At 40.6% G+C, this 21,339-nt stretch overlaps 1 protein-coding gene across 9 annotated transcripts in view; it reads left to right on the plus strand.

The window, feature by feature from the left end:
• RYR2 (ryanodine receptor 2) overlaps window positions 1-21,339 on the plus strand; it is a 756,877-nt gene that overhangs the window by 592,552 nt on the left and 142,986 nt on the right. For all 9 annotated transcript variants that reach the window (XM_053910232.1, XM_053910224.1, XM_053910226.1 and 6 more), the window contains 4 exons: window positions 1,125-1,246; window positions 7,838-7,887; window positions 18,426-18,486; window positions 19,711-19,949. In XM_053910232.1, the coding sequence (XP_053766207.1) occupies window positions 1,125-1,246; window positions 7,838-7,887; window positions 18,426-18,486; window positions 19,711-19,949 (472 nt within the window). The remainder of the gene's footprint in view (window positions 1-1,124; window positions 1,247-7,837; window positions 7,888-18,425; window positions 18,487-19,710; window positions 19,950-21,339) is intronic.

Here is a 21,339-nt window from a genome sequence, read left to right on the forward strand (position 1 = left end):
AAAAATGTAGTTAGACAGACTCGAGTCTAAATACTGATAATGCCAGTTATTTTTTTTTCATTTATTTATTTAACGAATATTTATCTAGCGCTTGCTGTAGGTCCCATAAAGTCCTAAGTACTGGTGACCCAGGGGTAAACAAAGCAGAGCAAAGAGTTGTTCTAGAAGCCAGGAGAGCACAGTAATGGGAAACAGACCCAGAAATGTGTATTGTTCTTGTGTATTTTATCGACTCTTATGGAGAAAGACTAATTCAGAATCACACGTATTAAATGCAAAATTGCAAATGATGTTCTAAGAACAGAGAATATGGGCATTTTACCCAGTTGAGGAGATCAGTGGACGGTTATCTGATGAAGCACTGAGCTGAGGTCTGCAGGAAGAGTGGAGTGGACGGGTTACGGGGTGTGGGAAGAGCATTTCAGACATAGGGAATGGCATGTGCAGAGCCTTGTGATGTGAGCACACAGGGCAAAGAAGAGGAATTCGCCAAAGGGCGGCAGGATTAGCATGCAGGAAGGGCCAGGCGGCTCTGAGAGAGGCCAGGTGAGAACCCTGTGGAGGTAGGTAAGCGGCAGTGTGACTTTGAGTAGGTCACTCACTTTCTGCACCTCAGTTTAATACCTGTAAAACGGATGATGACGCTTGCCACACAGAGTAGTTACTAGGAGCAGTGAATTGACAGTGTGGAGTTGCAATTCTCACCCATAAATGGTAGTCGATGATTATTTTTTGAACCTATCGGACCCCGAACTACATTATATGAGAAGACTAAGAATATTTCATTTTTAGAAGGTATTGAAAATAATTCCAAACCGTTGAAAATTTGGTGTGTTCCCCATAATTACATCCTGTCTGACACACACACACACACACACACACACACACACACACACGCACGCACACACGTGTGCACACACATACACCCTCCAACCTCCCCACCCCCACCCACCCCCCCGCCGGGACTAGAGATAGCAGGGTAAGATTTGAGAGAGGCATACTCTAAAATCGTGCCAACTGGCAGGGCTATGGATACTGGGGGACCTGCTGCAGGCGGACAGAAGTCTGGCTGCCCCAGAGTCTCCGTCCACCATGTAGATCTGTTTTCTTTTCCTTTCTTTCAGGTTGTGCTTCCTTTAATTGATCAGTATTTCAAAAACCATCGTTTATACTTCTTATCTGCAGCAAGCAGACCCCTCTGTTCTGGAGGACATGCGTCAAACAAGGAGAAAGAAATGGTGACGAGGTAAAGAGCTACACAAAATAAAGACTGTTGTTGAGCGAAGTGTATTTGCATTTGAGGAAGAGCATCTGGGGACCTTGAGGTGGGAGCGTGCAGTGTCTACCCAGCTTCCCTGACCCTTGGCCCCTTGGGATCAAACACGGAGGAGGATGCTCTCTACGAGTTAATACGTGTGTTCTAAACGTTGAGTTTTCTTCCATTTTGCTGCTAAATATAATGCTGAATAGAAGGAATAAGACCCCCATCACAGAATCCAGAGTCATCACTGCATTAGTATTTGTGATAAATGGTGCTTTTTCTAAAATTTTTTTTACCGTTTATTCATTCTTGCTAGAGAGAGAGAGCGCGAGTAGGGGAGGGGCAGAGAGAGGGAGACACAGAATCCGAAGCAGGCTCCAGGCTCTGAGCTGTCAGCGCAGAGCCCCATGTGGGGCTCAAACCCACAGAACCATGAAATCACGACCTAAGCCGAAATCAGACACTTAACCAACTGAGCCACCCAGGTGCCCCAATAAATGGTGCTTTTAACATTACTTCCTCTAAAATTTCTGAGTCTACTATATTTGCCACAATTTTGAAAAATAAAGGAGTTTTTCTGGAGGGCAGAATCCCATTTACAGGAATCAAATTTTTCAACATTTGTGTGTAAATAATGACCTATCTTGGAAGAAAATGACGTAAAAATATGTACCTTTCTGAAGATTTGCACCACTCAAGTTGGCAATTTAGCAATGCTTTCTCATTTCTGTTTAAATCCAAGTATTCCTCATAGATTTATTTGTGATTCTGCTGGGTATTTCAAGTCTGATTTTTCAAAATATGCCAAAATTTAGTACATACGTGATCGATTACAGAGCAAATCTATTTCCGTATTATCAAATTACACAGGAGTCCATACGAAGCTTTTAGATTGTATTTGAAAGAAGTTTCTATAAAAATGAGTAACCGAGATAAAGCAGGCTACAAGCTTTCCTTGGACTTGACTTTAATGATATGTGATGTCATGTGATGTACGATTGCAACCGCGTTAAAAATGGCCCCAAACTTCTTCAAATAATAGTCTTCCTGTGAAGTTGGTATAACCGATTATAGTTAAAGTAACAGAGAATCCATCCAGTGACACACTTTGTTTCCACCGTCTTGTTACCAGAAAAAAGGGGGTGAGGGGCTACTTTCCAAGGTATGAATCTCCTCCTGACTTTGGAGTGGTCTTCTTTCCGCTTTCCCTGGGAAAGAGAGGCCCGGCTCTCTGCATTTCACTAGTGCCCTAATCGCTTCACCGGCCCACCATCCCCGGTGGCCAGAAAATGCCAAGGCATCAAGTTACCTTTCAATACCAGAGAGCCCAGGCTATTGCAGTCTCCTCACCCCCGCCCCCTCCCCCCATCAGAGTAGGATCTTGTAACAGCAGCTTTGTTCCCAGAGTTGGTAACTTGGGTATCAGTCAATTATGTAAACCAAGAGAGATACAATCAAAGAATATAGGAAAGAATACAAATAAAAGTATGCAGATTCTATTCCCCCCCCCCATCATGTTTGTATCTCCATTCCATTTTCATTCTTACTCTGAGAGCTGTTCACTGACCCCAGAGGTAACTAATTTTCCTTTGCCCACTGCCCCTCATAGAAGAAATTGGAAGAGCCTCGCTATTCTGTGCGAGCCTCAGTTGATGTGGTTTGGGGGCCTGAGACGCCCCCTCTTTATTAACGCCTCACCAGAAGGTTTTCTGTAATTTCATCTTCAGATTTTCTCCACCTCAGGCAACAAGGACCGGCACATTTTATTTCTCCCGTTACCATTTCCAAAAGAGAAATGGTCTCACATTCCAACATGTAAGAATGAGATGCACACTGATAGAAGTACCTTATTTCATCACAGCCCTTGAGTACCAAACATAGGTAGATTTTAACCTCGGAAAAATTCTGGGATGAAAAATGAATAAAGTTAATGATAAAGAAATTACGGCACATGGAAAATGCTGTCTGGTCATTAACATTATGATGGATGCAAATATATCACATCTTAGGACAATGGTTATTTAAAAAGTAAAAAATATATATATATATCTATTTAAATAATATGGATCAAGATCTTTAAAAAAACCTCTAAATTTGGATGTGTAGAAGAATATTGGTAGGGAAGAAACTTGATTTTAATAGTTGTTTCCCTTGGGTAGCGTAGTAGAGATGTTTTTCTTACCATTTTTATATATTTTTAAAGTGGAAAAAGTCTTACTTTTCTGATCATAAATCTATGTCTTAAAACAACCAAATCACCGTCACACTAACAAAAACCAACTACAAATTTTTTAGACATATTACAATGGGATCACTGAAATTTTATAAATGTGATTTCTTACCACTTCAGTTAAATATTACTTTGGCGGGTAAAATAGGTTAAAAAAAAAAAAAAGGATCAAATACAAAGAAAAAAAACCCCACTGTCCCTGCTACTGCGAATAAGCAGTCATGCCTTCACACCCATGTTGAACACTGCAGGACTACTTTTAATTCGTATTTAACAGTTGCGTGTAGCAGTACGGCATGGGTCTAAATTAACCTCCACATTTAAGAATGGGTTGTCGCCATTAGATGTTTGGATACTTCTTGGCACTAGAAATCATATGTCGAGCATTTACTGTGTCTAAAACCCGCACCATCATGTCTGTGGAAAAGAGTAAGGTGTGCTCTCTGCTCTCTGGGAGTGTAGCTGGCAGTACCTAAGTATGTGGGTAAAAATATAATTCTAGTAGAAGAAAGCCATGCAGTGCTGTGGGATTCAAGGACAAGGAAGACCACATTGGGTGGGTATGGACAGGCTAGAGATATACAGAAGACACGGTAATTCAGAATTGACTTTCAAGAATCTGTAGGTTGTAGATTAAGAAGGGGGACTATTTTCTACGTGTCGATAACGTATAGAGTGTAGAACGTAGCAATTTAGGGTAAGTGTGGGTGACGTAGATCCATTATAGAACCCTGTCATTGATATTGACTGCTGGAACAAGGCACCTTCTTCCTTTTTTCTTTTTGATTTTTATAATTAATCTTTTTTACTTAATTCATGAGCCCTATGAAGCCATTGGGATAAAGGGCAGTCTGGCCACAAAAGTGGGATTGAGAAGTGTGAGCTTGCTAAGAGGCCATGACAGCAATGCAGGCTGTCGTGAGGGAAGTGCTACCTTAAAGAGGTGGCTCTACCCACAGGTCCATTCAGCACGTGTTTCTGAATGCCCGCCATGCCGTGTCCAAGGTGCCGTCCTAGGACTGAGGATGATAAACACACACATATTAAGTGCAGCTTTTAAGAAGTACAGCTGAGTACCTGCCTACATGTAGCGCTAACCACTTAACAAGTTGTGACGAGTGCAATGGAAACATATATGAAGTACTGGGAATACGGAGGAGATGTACGTGGAGAGAGGGGTTGGATGTGGGAAGCACGGACGAGAGAAAATCACAGACCTTGGCAGTGGGTCATATGGCAGGTCCCCACGGTGCTGGAGTTTCAGTGCTGAGTGGTTGGAACAATATTGCTGGCAACGGTAAAAAAAAGAAATGACGGAGACCTGGTTTTGAGAAGAAGGGGTTCAGTTTGGTTAGGTAATTACTGACGCGTGGGTACTGGCAGGTTAGTCAGCCGGAAATGGCGTATTTGGAGATTATCTGTACACATGTTATGCTCACGGTGCTGGAAGCAGATGAAGGGAGAGTAGACAGAGAAGCAAAAAGGTCTGAATTCCAAACCTTAGAGACTCATTACATCTGAAGGGTTTTCAGAAATGGTTCTTTGAAGAACACTGAGGATGATTTATTAGAGAAGAAGGGGAAACATATCGCCGGAAAACAGAACTGAGAGTTTCCCAGATTGAAGTAGTCAGTGATGCCAAGTACCATAGGCAGCTTTCCAGGACCGAGATTGAAAAAGTATTATTTGATTTACTGATCAGCAAGCACCGAGAATTTCTAGGGAGTGTTTCTGTAGAGCAGTGAGGCATCAAAGCCAAGGAATTGTAGGTGCGTTATGAATTCTTTTTCTTAATTATTTTACTGTTTATTTTTGAGAGAGAGTGTGTGTATGTGTGAGCAAGCGAGCGTGGTGGGGCAGAGAGAGACGGAGACACAGAATCCAAAGCAGGCTCCAGGCTCTGAGCTATCAGCACAGAGCAGAGACCGATACAGGGCTCGAACTCACAGACCCTGAGATCATGACCTGAGCCAAAGTTGGATGCTTGACCCACTGAGCCACCCAGGCGCCCCAATGAATTACAATTTCTTAAGAATGTTAGTAATGGAGGGATATACATACAGAAAGAGAAGACAGTATTATGGAGAATATTTTTAGAGAAACTATAGGCCAAAGCTTATAATAATAAAACCTTATAGTTGACATACAAACTCCACTCTAAAAGTGGATGATAGCACAGGAGGAGAAATAGATACAGTTTGTCCTTTGTGAGAACCTGGTTTTCTACATATCTACATATTTCTGTTTCTACATATCTACGTATTTCTATTTCTACATATCGGCTACTGATTAGGAACAACCAAAGTTAAGAAGCATTGCTATTTTAAGAAGTCATTTTTTTCAAACAGATTCTCAGACATTCACTATAATCCAACAGAATCGGACACAGAATAATGCTGTGTTTTTCATCGCAGGAAAATGTCCTAGGTCTGGATGAATTGGGTTCAAACATGATCCTAGCATTACAAATTCAACATTATCTCAGAATGTTTCACACTGATACGACAGAGTCTCAGTTCGTAAGAAGTAAAACGAGATCACTTAAAACAGGTTGATATACATACAGGGATCCAAAATACGTACAACTCTGACAAGTGCTCACTCTCTAGAGATGGAGACAGATCCTTGTTGAATTAGCATAAGGCTCAGTGGGTCAGAGCACCTGGAGAATGTTGCTTATTTTATTATCTCTTTTTTTGTTTACATTATAGCAGAGACAAACAATGCAGCTCAGGAGGCTAATATCTCATTTTAAATATAATATCTGCTTGAATAGATCATCGTTTTAAAAACTTTTAGAACTGCTAGGAGATGACTCAAGACCTCAGATTCACTGAGAGATTTGCCGATGCGTGTTCTCTCGGAAAAGCTGTACGATACCCTTTATAATTATTTTTCATTAATACATTATTCTGCCTTGTTACAGAAATGAGAGATGATAGCCAAAACTTACTGTTAAAAAAGTCAGTGTCACAGACGTGATTCTCCGTCTCCTTTCTCCAGTCCTGCCGTGAGCTCGTGACTCCATTTTTTTTCCATGGCATCGTCCATATCCCCGTCTTGGGGAGGGCATGTCTACACACTGCTGTTTATGGGAGAGCTTTGCAAGACTGAATGGGGCAGTCAGGATCTAGCTGGGACAGTCAAGCTGGGTGTGGGTGGTGCGGTACACATGGATCATCAAGGCTAGAGCTTTCATCAAGTTCTGGCTACACAGAGCCTCTATCTGAGAGCTCAGAAGTGTTTGGGTAGATGTGAAAATAGTATCATTTGCAATATGGAAGGTTACATGTCATGGTAGAGATTTGCACATGACCCCTAGGAGAGGCTGGAAGGAACCCTTTCAGCTTGGACTGGGAGTGGTGAAGGAGCACTGGGTGTTAGCAAAGGCTTGTTGGAGTAGACATGTCTGTTGCTGAATCCTGAGGGATGGATAGAAGGGAGTATAGCAGGGAAGGGAGTGAAGGGTATTCCTGAGAAGACCGGGAAGGAGTCCGCCAGACTGCAGCCTGGGGACAAGCCGGGACAATGGCAGGTCTTTCCCAGGTTCTCATGTGAGAGTTAGTACATATCAGTGCTGTCCTGCTGACTGCAGGCCACCCTTATTTGGGATCTCCCACTGCCGATCCCCAGGAACACAGTGGCCCAGAAACTTGCTCTGGAGGAGATAAGAAATAGGCTTAAGTCAAGCATTAGCGTGAAGAACCCTTGAAGTTATTGCATCTGCAACATTTTTCTGAGTGATTATCAGTTGTTCAAATTCTATCTCTACCTCACTGTGTTCAAATTCACTGGATGCTTTGGTGTATATGGGAGGGGTATGCTCACGGTTGGAAAGAAGGAAAGTTCAAATGATAAACATACTAAACCTTAAAGTGACATTTCATGCCCCAAGTGCCATACTTCTGATTTTAAATAATAATCCATAACAACAACAAAAATTCTAGAATTTCAGTGGTACATTTGGGCAGATAAAATTTTAAGCGTTTTCCTTGTGCTATTTGAGTAGTCATATTCTTATGGGGTTCATATAGATTGCTTTTATATTAATTAGCTTTGCTTTCAAATTTTTTTTGGTTTCTTTACTTATAATATGTGCTTTTTTAACCATGTTTGTTAAAGATATGCACTCAAAGATTCTTTCTTTAATACCTCTACTCCACATTCTGCTCAGAAAATTGATTCTTTCTGCGTGACATCATGTTGCTTTTTTCCTGCTCATATATCAGCTGTTTATTTTTCTTTTTTTTCTTCTTTTTTTTTTAATTTTATTTTAATTTCTCCCTGTCTTTTCTATCTTCCCTCCCCCTTCCCCCCTTTCTCTTTTGTTTTTCTTTTGTCTTCAGCCTATTCTGCAAACTTGGAGTTCTTGTCAGGCATAGGATTTCACTATTTGGTAAGGAGACCCTTGCAACAAATACTAGCATGGCCATCACTTGGTTTTCTTTGCCAATTTTGCACTGTGTTGTGTGCTGCTATGTTGCATGAATGCATGTTTGCATGGCTGCATGCATGGTTGTCATAGGCCAAGATAAGGTCCTCGAGGTCGTTTGTAAGTAGCATTCTCTATGGTGAAATTGAAGACTGTAACTTTTTTATGCTGGTCCAAAGCACATTTGAAAATCAAAAGGTTGTGTTATGAAAGAGAAAATGAATGGACATGGCGGCTTCTGCCATCTTTTATTTCGGAGGGGTGAAGTGCAACTGGGCCCTTGAATTCATTTGTCTGTTTCTGATAGATTAAAGAATGAGCTGTCATAAATCAGAAAAAAAATTTTAACTGCGCTTCTTCTTCTTCTTCTTCTTCTTCTTCTTCTTTTTTTTTTTAATGCTCTTGACTACAGATTTGCATGTTGACTGCATTCCAGACATTGGAGCTTCATGGTAGAGGCAGTGAGGCAAGGACCTCACGTGGCAGAAGTGACTTTTCTAGCATCACCCACCCCATAGTTAGCTTTTGTTTGTGTCTGAGAATTCGCGTGACTGAAGTCCACACACCGCGCACCTGCTTTTGGACAGCCATGCAGGGCAGTCACCCACATGCCACAGATTGTCCTTGCCGTGGGGCTTTAGGACTCCAGAGCAGCTGGCAGAATTTGTGTTTTCATTTCCTGCATCTGCTTTTGTAAAGCACAAAAGCAAACTTTAGCTCTGTGCACTGCCGGTTTTGAGACAGTGTTGGGGTGATTTTAGTAATGAAATATTTAGTGTACTGATACAGATGTAAGTTCAGTTCCATTCACAGGAAACGCTAAGGGTTAAGTCATTTCTATATAAGACACAGTGAATATTTTTTAAAGTTTATTTACTTATTTATTTTGAGAGAGAGAGAGGGAGAGAGAGAGAGAGAGAGAGAGAATCCCAAGCAGGGTCTGCACAGTCAACACAAAGCCCAACGCACGGCTCAAACTCAGGAATCGTGAGATCGTGACCCGAGCTGAAACTAAGAGTCAGACGCCTAACCAACTGAGCCTCCCAGGCGCCCCTGTATTTCATTTAAATTGCCCGAGTTTTTGCATTCATATTTAAGTTGTGCCACATCATTGGGCAAAATCTCTTCAAAGTAATTTCTAGTTGGCTGATTTTTGTTTGACTTTTCCTCGACATAGAAAAATTTGTATGAACATTGTGCGGACAGAATTGTTAGAAACTCTTCAACTTTCTCGTAATAACAGTGGATTCAAGTGTCCTCCATTTGTCTTCCGAGAGTGCTGTCTTAGTCTGTATCGCTCTGATGGGGACCCCTTTTCTCAAGGGCAGTGTTTACATTCTTCCTGATGAGCATGGTAATATTTCCGTTGTGCTGTTTCTAAGTTCTTACTGTAAATTCTTGGCTTCTTAGTTTATATTTCACTATAATTTCTTTTAAAAATTTTCTGAGGTGTTCCATATATGGAGCAAAGTACACGAATCTTGAAGACAGCCTGATGATACAGTTTGTTGAAATTTTCCATCCACGCATACGTGTCCATTTGCTCAGATCAAGACATAAAACATTTCCAGCACCCCAGAAGCCTCCCTTGTGCCATTTCTGGTTTATAACCTCTGCAAAGGCACTACATATAGACTTCTTTTACTGTGGATAAATTTTGCCTATTCTTTAATCTCCTATGTTTCTTAAGGGACTAGTAATTGAAGATAAATGCATTGATGAAACTTGTACTACCTCTCCATGGAGACAAGCCAGACTTTAACATTCATACCAACCCTACATGATGCTGATACTCCATTTAGGCATTGTATTTTAAATCCTGTAGCCTTTAAATACTATTATTTTTATTTTTAACAGGAATTTACTGGAGAGCTACTTTACCTCAAAAGCGTACTTGTGTGTGTCTTCTTTATATTATTCTAGCGTCTCTTGTTTTCAGGGTTTCAAATTTGTTTTGGCATTTGCCTATACAATAATACGAACTTCAGGAGGCCTTTGTTTTCTAATACAGTCTTGTCAAGTTATTAGAATCTTTAAGTCTTATCCGTATCACCTTTACACATGACCGTTACAACCTGGCTTTAGACTCTAGTAGGATGTCCCAGAAAAATAGTGGGCTTCAAGTCGGAAAACCTAGATATTAACGCTTTATTTGTAACTAGACCAGCTGAATGATTTGAACGAGAGACTTGATTTCTCTGAACCTTTGTTTTTGTTTTTCCATTTTTTAAAAAAAAAATTTAACATTTGTTTATTTTTGAGACAGAGACAGAGCGTGAGCAGGGGAGGGGCAGAGACAGAGGGAGACACAGAATCTGAAACAGGCTCCAGGCTCTGAGCTGTCAGCACAGAGCCCGACGGGGGGCTCAAACCCACAAACTGTGAGATCATGACCTAAGCCAAAGTCAGCTGCTTAACCAACTGAGCCACCCAGGCACCCCATGTTTTTCCATTTTTAAACTGGGTCACAATAAATACTAATCTTAGAGATCAGTTGCGCATAGCTGATCGAATGTAAGATAATGAACGTTGAAGGATTATGTAAACTGCAGTCTTAACAGCTTTCAAACCCAAGGGATTCCTAGGGGAACCTAGAGGACTTGGCTCTTTAAAGTACATGCACAATTAAGCCTTTATAATTTACCCATTTCCAGAATGAAGTCGAAGTGGTATACCAACTATTTATTTTTGATGTATCAGTTCTGCCATTGTGGATTTCCCTAAAGAGAGAGACCTAATGTACACACACACACACACACACACACACACACACACACACACACATCGTGGTCCTTTATAGTCATATTATCTGTGATTTTTTCCTTTCTCGCTTCTCTAACATGGTATCATTTTTTTCCAAATTCTGGTAGACAATACGCTGATGATCAAAGTGGTTTTTACTTTACTGCTTTAAATTTACAAACTGTTTATGACTTAAGCTAAGGACAGATTAAGACAGTTAAAAGTTGAGGTTGACAAAGGAATGCCCGGGCTTTGTGTCTTAGGAGCGATGACCAGAAGTAAAGATGTAGAAAGACACACCCTCAACATGTCAGGAAGGTGCGATTGGAGACACAAGGGGAATATTCATGCCAAGAGACAAAATATTCGTCTTGGTGGTAGTGATTGTGGTGAGTTCAGGATCTGATGAGTAAGGGACTCTTTATTCCAAGCTGGCTGCCACATTAAATTGTTGTTATACTTCCAGACTTCATCTGTAGTTGAAGGACTTTTCTGATTAATTGAAGATTCCCCACATTTGGACTTCTATATTTGTGTATGTCTTTTATCGACTTAAAAATGCATTCTCTACATTGAGGCACACTATTTAAGAACTCAAGAGACCATCAGTACAAAACGTTTTATGCTTCATATATTTTTTTTTGAGGCATTTAAACCGTTTCATTTTATATTTGAAAAAGCTAAGTCTTTTAAAAGCAGAAACAGGCCCTATTCCCCACAGAACAGTAGTTCTGATGAATCCATTGGAATGCTTTATGGAAAAATATAACAATGAAGAAATTAGTATCTTCATTATAGGCTTCCTGTTTGAATTCTGACATCCTCGTTAGTGATTATAAGTTGGTGTACTCTTGTATTTAAGAAAATTGGTTAGGACATGGACGGGACCCAGGCAAGTTGAGAAGTGATGGGAATCCCGTTTGCCATTTTCAAGGACCCATTGCCAACTAATGAAATATTGCTTTTTCATCCCACCATTTGTGCTCACTTTTGCTAAATGGAAATTCTGATTACAAATGCCAAGGATGGTAGAAAATACATAAGTCCTCCTGCTACAGCCTGTTTAAGCCTTTCGGTCAGTCGGAAAGGAAGCAGAATCTGGTAACTAAGCCTCCAACAGGGACAACCGTGGTGCCACAGGTGTATGCAAATCAGGACCTCATAAGGGCTTTATTTTTATATGTGAGATGAATAATAATAAAATACAATCTAATGCCTTAATAGCATTCATTTGATGCATTCATTCAATATTTATTTTTAATTTTTATTAAAAATTTTTTTAATGTTTAATTATTTTTGAGAGAGACAGGGACAGAGAATGAGCAGGGGAGGGGCAGAGAGAGGGAGACACAGAATCTGAAACAGGCTCCAGGCTCTGACAGCTCAGAGCCTGACGCGGGGCTCGAACTCATGAACCAGGAGATCACGACCTGAGCCGAAGTCAGACACTTAACTGACCGAGCCCCGCCAGGCACTGCATCAATCAACATTTATTGTGCTCTGCTGTGTGGGGTCATCCTTTCAGGGTGTGAGAATAGGAAAATGAAGATCTCTGCGCTTCTCCACTGTGACCATCTGAGGCCGGTCCAGGCATCGGTCGTCTGTCCTCTCGGAACAAACTGACCATTCTCCCTGAATCCCCTCTTGCTCTTCCAAAGTGTGCTCCACAGCAGTCGGGTCTCCCCACAGTCCTGTCTTTCCTATCGCTCTCCTGCAGGTTCGGTGGCTTCCCTTTTCTTGAGAAGAAAATTTCTGAATCTGGCCACATTAGTGTTTCATAGACTATCCCCTAAGTACCCCTCCATCCACCTTCCCTGCCATGTTGTGGCCTGCTCTCTATGCTTCAGCTTAAGTGGCCTTCTCTCTGCTTCTTAAAAGTGTCATATCCCTTTCTGTGCAGGGTCTTTGCACCTGCTGTAATTGCCTACTAGAATGGGGTCCCCAGACATAAGTCTCCTCTCCAGTCCTTCACACTCAGTGGAGTAAACTGCTCACCTCACCCTTCAGATTTCAACCCAAATATTACCTACTCTGTCAGGAAAACCTTCCCCAACCTCCCTGATTTTAGTCCCTCCCCCTGCTCTTAGAACATTCTGTTCACTCGAGTACCTGTCCTCCATGATGTCCCCGGAGTCACATCCCTGTCTGGCACAAACCTCTCGGCTCACTGAGGGCTTATTGTTGTATCCGTAGCCTGGCACATAGTAGGTCTTTTATCCACGTCAGGTGACTGAAGGAATGAACCAACTAGGTCTTGCCTTTAGGAAGCCTACATTCCAAAAGAGAAGAGCAGACACTTAGAACAAAGAGATAAGGGCTCTTGATTTGGAATTTTCTTACATTCAGAATAACTGAAATTTTACCTTTTTTTTTTTTTTTTTTTTGGCTTATGAGATGATTAAGAAAAATGTATCCAATTATCCCACATTTCATTAGAATCACATATATATATTTTTTTATTTCTTAAGGTGTCCAAGAAACCACTTAGGGCACTTACACTGAAGAGGAAGTAATGCATAATTAATGACTATTCAAACAAGATCATTAAGCCCAGCCAACCGCGATCCTTTCACCTAGAGGAACTATTTGAGAAGGCACAAAATAGTTATCATTCGGAGGCCTTTTCTACTTTCACACTTCCTGGTAAATTGTTCACGTATTAGTGAGATAGCAGATTGTCCAGAGAGCTGGAGAGTTTCCTAATCTGATAGTGGAGACATTTTTAGGAATGCCTGGAATCAAGCAAACACTCCAAAATTGAGCATAGTACTCCAAAATTTCTTCTGGTTTGTCCTCAGTGACCCTAGAACCCAATGTGGCACGTCATTAATTTGACTCCAGTATTAGCCGCAGGGATATTAAGTAGGGTAAGTATTGTCACATATTTAAAAGAAGCAGTAGTAGTTCTTGTTAAAATGTTGGGTTTTCTCCCCCCAGGAAGAGATGCCTGATTTAAAAGTTGTTTTTTTTTTAACGTTTATTTTTTGAGACAGAGAGAGACAGAGCATGAATGGGGGAGGGTCAGAGAGAGAGGGAGACACAGAGTCCGGAGCAGGCTCCAAGCTGTCAGCACAGAGCCCGACGTGGGGCTGGAACTCACGGAGTGCGAGATCATGACCTGAGCTGAAGTCGGACGCCCAACCGACTGAGCCCCCCAGGCGCCCCAAGAGATGCCTGATTTAAACTGCTGTGTAAATCTTAATGTTATGTTTGCAGAGTTTCCATAGTAAAGTGATACAGTAGATTCTATCAGTTGGTATCTCTCCCTGATTAACAAATTAATGTTACGTTGACCCATCTGTTATCTCCCCACCCCCAAAACCCATTCAAGTGTTTAAAATGAGGACTGCTCTCTTGTTATCAGGAGATATTAGAAAACTAATACAGGTACGTATTATCCCTAAGAAGGTTCAGATCGTGCTTGTGTTTAATGGGACACATAATGAAAGGAAAATTACTTAAAGCACTCAGGGTCTCTGAGGATAGTGCATATCTGAAAGTTGGACATGTCATTATGCTGGGAATTTAATAGTTCAGTTATGCGCAACGTGCTGCTTTTGCTGAGTATTGTTGAAATCACTAAAATATTGTTAAGGTCTTTCCCTAGAGTAACAGTTCTGTTGTTTCATGACAGTATACATAGCAAAGGCAAGAGTTTCCTGGATTTAACTTGTTTTATGTGCTATGTAAAAAATAACGCATTTCTTGTGAAGAAATAGGTGAGAAACGACAGAATTAGAGACCTGTCACGAAAATAGTATCAGAAAATAGTATTAGAGCGATACAGCTATTTCTTTTCTTTGAACATACCACTTTGAGAGAATGTACTTACTTCGGGGTAAATAAATAGAATATGTAATTATCTAAAATACATTTTCAGTTTAACTAAAACTTCTCACTAGGTTAAAGTTTCAATAGTTTTATTCTGTTCAGTGTCACAGACTTCGGGAGTAATGAAGTCATTGGCCCTTTTCAGTCTCTTTTTATCCCCTCATCATTTTGAGAGAAATTTGTGCCTCTAGCTTAGTTTTATTTCACATTATTAATGGGGATTCTGCCAAGATTAATCGTTTCTTCAGAGAAGCGAACACAATGAGGTATTGCGTCAAGAGCCACGGGAGACAAGTGAGGATGAAGAATAAAAATTAGAAAGTCTGTCACTGCTTTCCCAGTGACTCCAAACATCAGATTACAAAACAGAAGCAGGACACCACACGTCAGATTTTGAATAACATTGAAAACTCCTGACTTACAGGAACCTTATATTAAAAACCACAAAACAAATTGAGATTAAGATACAAAAAGAATATTTTGACTCCAACCTCTTTTAACTTTGTTGTTTTTATTTAGAGAGTTGTCGTGTTTTAGGAGTTGGTACAATCATTGTAAAAACCAAACGCTTGCTGTCTCTTGCTGTCAGATTCAGGTATAGGTTATGATTTTAGTTACGTACCTTTCATGCTTACGCACTGATGGGAACACACAGCCTCAGAGACAAGTAGGCAACTAACTCACGGGTGTTTCCTTAAGTGTTGGTCAGTTATGTTTGAAGACAAGGGAAGCAGTTTGGACCTTGAAAGAGCATAAGCTGGAAAATATCAAACTTTTGGTTTTTATTCTAGTCCGAGTAGTGAAGGAATTACATGTAGTTAAATACATGAAAATACAATCATCGCTTTAGAATTTTATCATCTTACTCCACTGTCACTAGCCTTTCCTGTTCTTACCGATAGTGTGATTGACATTTCTGGTGATGGCGATCCAGAGAGCCTGCAGAAGGCCGGGGTGCACGGGGTTCTTATCTTATTTAAAGCTCTTGCTACATGCTTTACCTCATCAAAACTAATCATAAGCTAGGCCTCTACCCCTGCTGGTAGAATTGATGCTTTTGCGTGGTCTGCCCAACAAGATGTTGGAGATTCAATTTGTACTTTTTCTACATTCCTTAGGGGCCTCCCCCCACCATTTTTTTTTTTTTTACACAGAGATGTTTCCATTCAAAGTTATACTGCGTCTAATATGGAGTATTCCCAGAGCTTATGGTGGGTTACTCTACAATCACAGAAATCTCCCATACGCCCTATGCATTTTCCTCTGACCCCCAGAACTTGTCTGGCCACTGGTACTATTTCCTATTCTTCACAGCCCACAAGATTTCACTGAATACCTGCTGTTTGCCGGACACTATTCTCGGGGCTGGCCTACACCAGGAACAGAAATCCCACCTCACGAGTTCATAATGAATGGAGGTTTGCAATACCCCAGCCACTCCTTTGGAAAAGGCTCAAAGTACAAACACTGGTCCTCTATAGGAGGAGACAGCAGGCTGGAAGGGAAAGGGAAAAAGAACTGAGTTTTAGGACGAAGAGTGAGGGGCCAGCCTCTCTGACTGGGGGCTAACTAATAACTTCCATTAGAGTCTCACACGTTGCCTTGTGTCCCCTCTCTCTCCTGGGCCTTCTCTTTCTCATTTTCTGGGCCGTCTCGTCCTTATCTTTCACACTTCCAAACATTGGAGGCCCTGAGACCTTTTTTTTCTTCTGTATTTATGCCCATGCTGGCCAATTGCATTCAGGCCCATGATTTTTCAAAGTACCTGTATGCTTATGGGGCCCAGATGTGTAGCTCCAACCCAGCTGTGTTCTCTGCCCTCCAGATTTGTGCACCGGCAGCCTATTCTGCATCTCTACCTGACATTAATAGGCCCATCATGCTGAACCTGCCTGAAGCAGATCGCGCTGCCCCCAGCTCCCTCATTCCGCTCCTGTCTTGTGCTCTCTCTACCTCAGTAAATCTTACCACCGTTCACCCAACTGCTCATACAAGTGCTCACCCAATTTTGGAGTTATCCCTGATTCTATCCGTCTCATTTCACGTTCAGTCCATAAGCGAAGGCTGAAAATGAATTCTTAACTTCTTCACTGCTGGTATCCTAATGCAAATTCAGTGTCATTGACTGTAGCAGCTTCCTAACCGGCTTGCACTCTTGCCCTTCCAGAGTTTCGCACAGTGTGAATTAGTCCTTTTAAAATAGAAACCAGAACCCTTCCTGTTCGAAACCTAAGGATATTTTCTATTGCACCTGAAAAAAAAAAAAAAAAATCAGACCTCTTGCTCTAATCGCAAAACCTGGCCAGTCCCCTCCTCTCTACCTCATACCCCCCTTCTTTCCCCTGAATCTTGATCACACATCAGCCACCTTCACTGCCTTACGTGGAACACCAGCTTCATTTTCTGCCTCAGAGCCTTTTCACATGCTGTTCCCTCTGCCTGGGCCCTTCTCCCAGATACAGGCATGATTTGTTCATTCAAATCTCTGCTCAAATGCCACCTTCTTAGAGCCTTGTGACCACTCACCTTATTACCCTATCCAGTTGCTCTTATCCCTATTCTCTGATATATGTATGTGTGTGTGTGTGTGTGTAACTATATATATATAGTTATATAATTAATATATATAAATATATAGTTTTTACTGTAGCCTCGTATTAGGTTCATATTGATTTTTTTCTTAATATTTTATTAACTGTGTCCTCCATTAAAATGCAAGTACCATGAGAACTCTGTTTCACTTATAACTGGAAGTTTCAGAATGCCTGCTATTTGACATGTATTTATTGAGTGAATGAATAATTAAATGAGTAATACTTCCATGGGCTGCAGGGAAAGCCCTACTAATCAATAGACGGGGACATAACAAATTCTGCCTTTCTGCTGATTTTGTCTTCATTATTACCAGAAATTCTGAGAATCAAAGCACGAGATGAATGGAACATTTTATCAAAGAACTCAGACTCTAGCAATGAACACCTTAGTTTTCTTTTTTCTTATGTATATCATATCACTAAACTGTCTTATCCAGATTCTAAGGCAGTTGTTAATTTTCATATATATTAGGATTTTTTTTTTTTTTTTTTGCCTAAAGAATGCAACATACTCAAATGTTAGTAAAAATGTACATTCAGACCTCAGGACCCGGGAAATGACTGTATGTATTATAAATAGGGAACTATAAAAAGAGGAAGCGATAATGGCAAGCTGTATTGTGAGTGGCCAAATTACTTTGTAACTTTGGATTCATCATTTTATTTCTTTGCTATTATGTATCTTCATCACAAAGTAAAATAGGTACAGTAATTCATAATTCATATTTCTGTACTTTCTGGTAAAATACACAGTTAAAATGGGTGAATGTCATCTTTCAAGAAAAGCCATCCCCATTTCAAATATCTGAGAAGGGTAGGATTTAACTTCTTCAGCTTCTGATGCTTATTTATGTGATAGTTTGGTGGCTCGTTTTCACCGAAGGCCAAAAACACTTGGGCAAAATAATTCATCCTAATGCAGTTGAATGGAATAAGAAAGCAGAGACGCTTGGGTAATTGCAAAGGAATTCAATTTATTTATGGGACTTTTAGCCCATCTCGTTTCAGAAAGGATATGAGCTGATTTTAAAAAGTTGATACACATTATGACTTAGGAGGAAGATGAGCCAATATGGGGAGGTGACTGTATTTGAAGAGTTCAGTTAAAACACTTCAGCCTGGCACAGTGCTTTGAATGCTTCTTGAGTATGTCAGCTATTTGATGAAACATGCTTTATTGCTTTTCTACTTACATTTGCATAACCACTTTCGAGCAGAAAAACCGCATGATTTTAAACTTGATTATCAAAAAATCTTGTTAATTGAGTTACTGTCGGGTTGTTCTGTTGACTAATTTTTGGTAGCAATTTATATAGCATTTTGTTTGCTCTTTAGGAAATGATGCCACATCAATTGTCAACTGTCTTCATATTTTGGGTCAGACTTTGGATGCAAGGTAAATGGATACGTTTTTGTCTAAGTGAGCGTAACAGTGCTACACTTAAAAGAATATTAAGACATACCTTGTCTCTTGATTTCAGTGTTTGGAATTGTAATAAACGCTTGTGGGTGAAAACGTATTTTGTAAATTACTAATAAATGGCATTCTGTTATTTTTGTGATCATATATATATATATATCGTTATTTAAATTTCAAGCAATGTCTGTAGCAGCTAGGTATGTAACTGAAGGTCGAAACGGGAATGTATCATGTCAAGTAAAGATGATGGTAAGCTGCAACTTCAGAGGTCTCAGTAGCTTCTAGGTGTGGTAACTTGTGTTCCACACTTGTGATAACATTTAGCTTTATAAGGACATGAGCTTTATTCCTATTTTACAGATGAGCGAAGCGAAGCTTAAGATTGCATAGTAAGTGTGAAAGTAGGCCAGTTCCCAAGTCCGTGTACTTTCTACTCTGCCCTCCCAGCCACAGGACTGGAAACCCAGTCGTTTGCCTCAATACCAAATCCGTGTATCTCGCAGGAGTGATTCAGCCTTTAAGTCATACATTTATTTCACTTATTATCCAGGATAGATCTAAATAAAAATTCCTCCATGTCTCCTACAGAGAATATCCCATGATACTCTCGGGTTCTTTATTTTTGCCTTTAAAATTTTACTTGAGGTGTTTTGTATAATAAATGAAAAAAGTAGATGCTATTAGATCCCTTCATTTCCTACTAGAAATAGTGGCATTAGGGGGTCACTTCTGTACAAAGTTCAGCCTTTAGAGGCTCATTTAGCTGATGGCTACACTTCACTCCTAAAACATTTACATCATTTAATGACTTGGCGTAGCAGGGATTCAACGTTTCTTTCACAGCCGTTGCCTCAGAAACCGTTTCGGTTGTGTTGGATTTGGGGATTGGCTGGCTCAAAACCTGTGTTTTGCTCATTATGAAACAAATACTCAAAATTGCTAGAAAATACAGAGCATGAGCGCTGCCTCTTGATCTGGGCCCTCATTAAGTTGACGGTGAAGACATTGGGGAAAGGTTATGCATTCGCAGGGCAATATATTACTGTAAATTCGAGTACGTTGAAAACGTTTATTGAGGGTGAATTGAAGTAATCGGCTGAGTGAAAGTCACGGATGAGTAACCAAAGTAGAAGCATGTGTTATTTCTAATTCCACTCGGTCCTTTTGCAAGGTGTCTGTTCTCCCTTCTCTCATTGCTAGGACCGTCATGAAGACTGGCCTGGAGAGCGTTAAAAGTGCGCTCAGAACGTTTCTGGACAATGCGGCGGAGGATCTGGAGAAGACGATGGAGAATCTCAAGCAGGGCCAGTTCACCCACACCCGAAACCAACCCAAAGGTGTTACTCAGATTATCAATTATACCACGGTGGCTCTGTTGCCAATGCTGTCATCATTATTTGAGCATATTGGCCAGCATCAGTTCGGAGAAGATCTAATATGTATGTAAACCTATTCCTTAGACTTTCACTATCTAATGGTACAATGAGAAATTGTAAAAGCCCCATCAAGCGCTGCTTATCCGTTGAAATGCACTCTTTTTTTTTTTTTTGCCCCCAGAACACTCCGTTGACATTTGAGTTACAGAAACCATTCTTAGAGAGGTAGATCACTGAATCACATGCATTCACAGAAGGGACCAGAAGGTAGTGGTGGTGGGCAGTCATTTCCACCTTGTTCGAGTGCAGGTTCCAAATTTTGCTGCTTCTCTGTTCCCTCCTTCCATGGAATTTTTCTAATGCCGTTTGACCACATTGTTTTCCGATTACGTCTGAGTCAGTGCACATTGTTCTACAAGCTGTAATCCTGACAAAGTCCGTGGCTAAACAATTGGCCTACTACAGTGGCTCACACGCTTTCTATTTGTAGGTTTTGGTCTGTTTTTATGGATTTAATCGGCTATTTTTGCATAGATTTCCATAATTATTAAAAATATCCACAGAATGCTAGTAGCAACGCGAAACACAATGATACGCGACCTGTCCCAATTTCCGACCCTCCTACTGATGTTGAGCGTGAGAGATGTAAGCCCTTGTTAAGTGGGTCTTAATGACATGCCTACTCAGACTCTCCACCTTGTAGGTCTCCCAGTGAAGTACGGCTGTGTGTGAAAACCACTGTGTCACTCAGTGGCTAACACAGCCGCTACTCGCAGCACATGTCCTTGAGCCATTGTAGGAGCACTGCAGTGCAGTGTGGACATGGAACCAGGTCCAGAGGACAAGGATGATTTCTCCATTCATGTCATGGTACATTCTCCAGGAAATACTAGAAGAGTTGGGATTAGAAAGCCGAGGTTCTTAGATTTTCTTTCTTGCCTTTTAAACATGGCTTGTCGGGTCATAGATCACCTATAAGGTTTTATTTTAGTTTCTGGCTTCTCTATAAGATTGGCTTCCCGATGCCTTGAATGTCAGGTCAAAAACAAGTAACTCACGACCTCCTCCAGCACTCTCATTATTGTTCACTTAGGTGTTGAAATAAAAGACACAGTCCTTACATACCTTCAAAACAGGAGACACAATCTGCCTGACCTTCCCAAATATTCTTGTGCTTAATTTTATTCTTGAAGAAATCCTTTTTTCTTCCATCTGCAGAAAAATTATTTTTAAAATGTTCCTGAGAATGTTCCGAATAATTATAGTCCATTCCGTAGAATGCTTTCAGCTTCTTAAAGAAACGAATTTTGTCTGAGAAATATTTTTTTATTTCATTTTACATATCTATTTCTTCTAATTTTGCTTTAAAAACAATTTTTTTTAATGTCTATTTATTTTTGAGAGAGAGAGACACAGACCATGAGCAGGGGTAGGGCAGAGACAGAGGGAGACA

This window comes from Panthera pardus, unplaced genomic scaffold, assembly GCF_024362965.1.
Source record: "Panthera pardus isolate Hobbes unplaced genomic scaffold, ASM2436296v1 HiC_scaffold_22, whole genome shotgun sequence".
Lineage (NCBI taxonomy): Eukaryota > Metazoa > Chordata > Mammalia > Carnivora > Felidae > Panthera > Panthera pardus.